The sequence below is a fragment of the Sinocyclocheilus grahami genome, unplaced genomic scaffold (assembly GCF_001515645.1).
Source record: "Sinocyclocheilus grahami isolate Dianchi unplaced genomic scaffold, SAMN03320097.WGS_v1.1 scaffold9489.1, whole genome shotgun sequence".
In the NCBI taxonomy this organism is placed as follows: Eukaryota; Metazoa; Chordata; class Actinopteri; order Cypriniformes; family Cyprinidae; genus Sinocyclocheilus; species Sinocyclocheilus grahami.
This window is the reverse complement of record NW_015512648.1, coordinates 1-704: the sequence shown is the minus strand read 5'-3', so window position 1 is coordinate 704 and position 704 is coordinate 1. Positions and strand designations below refer to the sequence as shown.

Genomic DNA, 704 nt, shown 5'->3' with positions numbered 1-704 from the left:
ATTTACTACAGATGTACTAGAATTCCCCCTTTGGGTGTTAATAAGACACAAATGTGTACCTTTTGAAAGGGTACCATCCTAGTGACAGCTTTTGTATTTTTTTTTTGAGCGTGTACAAATACTATGCCACATTTCAATCTTCCTATAGCGAACAGATTCGAACAGCTAATCTTCACATTGAACAATCTCATATAAACAGAATCCAAATCAACAACTGTCCTGAACTCTTTCACTTGCACCTCAAAGTCTACACGTTTTTTTCAGTGTGATTACAGTCCAGATCTTACCTGGTTTTGGGAGGGTGTCCTCTGCTTTGTTCTTGGCTGTTGCACGTGAGCACCGTTCTGTAGCTGGTGTTGTTAGTTTCCTAGTGTGTTTCCCAGTTTGTCTCCTGCAAACGCCTTTATAGTGCAATCTCTCCTCCCTCTCGTTGGCTACGTTATAAAATGTTCATTTCACTCCCAATCCTATTAGTTGATTAGTAGTCACCTTTTTCTGGCTACAATATGTATAAAAATAGATGCTGAATTGGACTTGGGGGGATTAGCTATTGAGGAGTACATGTATGAATGAGAGTGTCAGCCTCAGGGTCATTTGGTTGGCTGTAAAAATACGCTTGCATCTCTTGTCTGTGTGCAGAGCTCCACCTTCAACATAGCATGTTTCCATTTAGGGCATGTCCTCACCGTGGCATCACTTTCCAA

General features: G+C 41.1%; 1 protein-coding gene across 1 annotated transcript in view; it reads right to left on the bottom strand.

Moving 5' to 3' along the window:
* Positions 1-367, bottom strand: part of LOC107578264 (arrestin-C-like) — a gene marked incomplete at both ends in the record, with an annotated part of 7,969 nt that extends 7,602 nt beyond the window's left edge. Inside the window, one exon of the mRNA XM_016264236.1 lies at positions 288-367. Coding sequence (XP_016119722.1) covers positions 288-367 — 80 coding nt within the window. The remainder of the gene's footprint in view (positions 1-287) is intronic.
* Between the last annotated feature and the right edge of the window lie 337 nt (positions 368-704).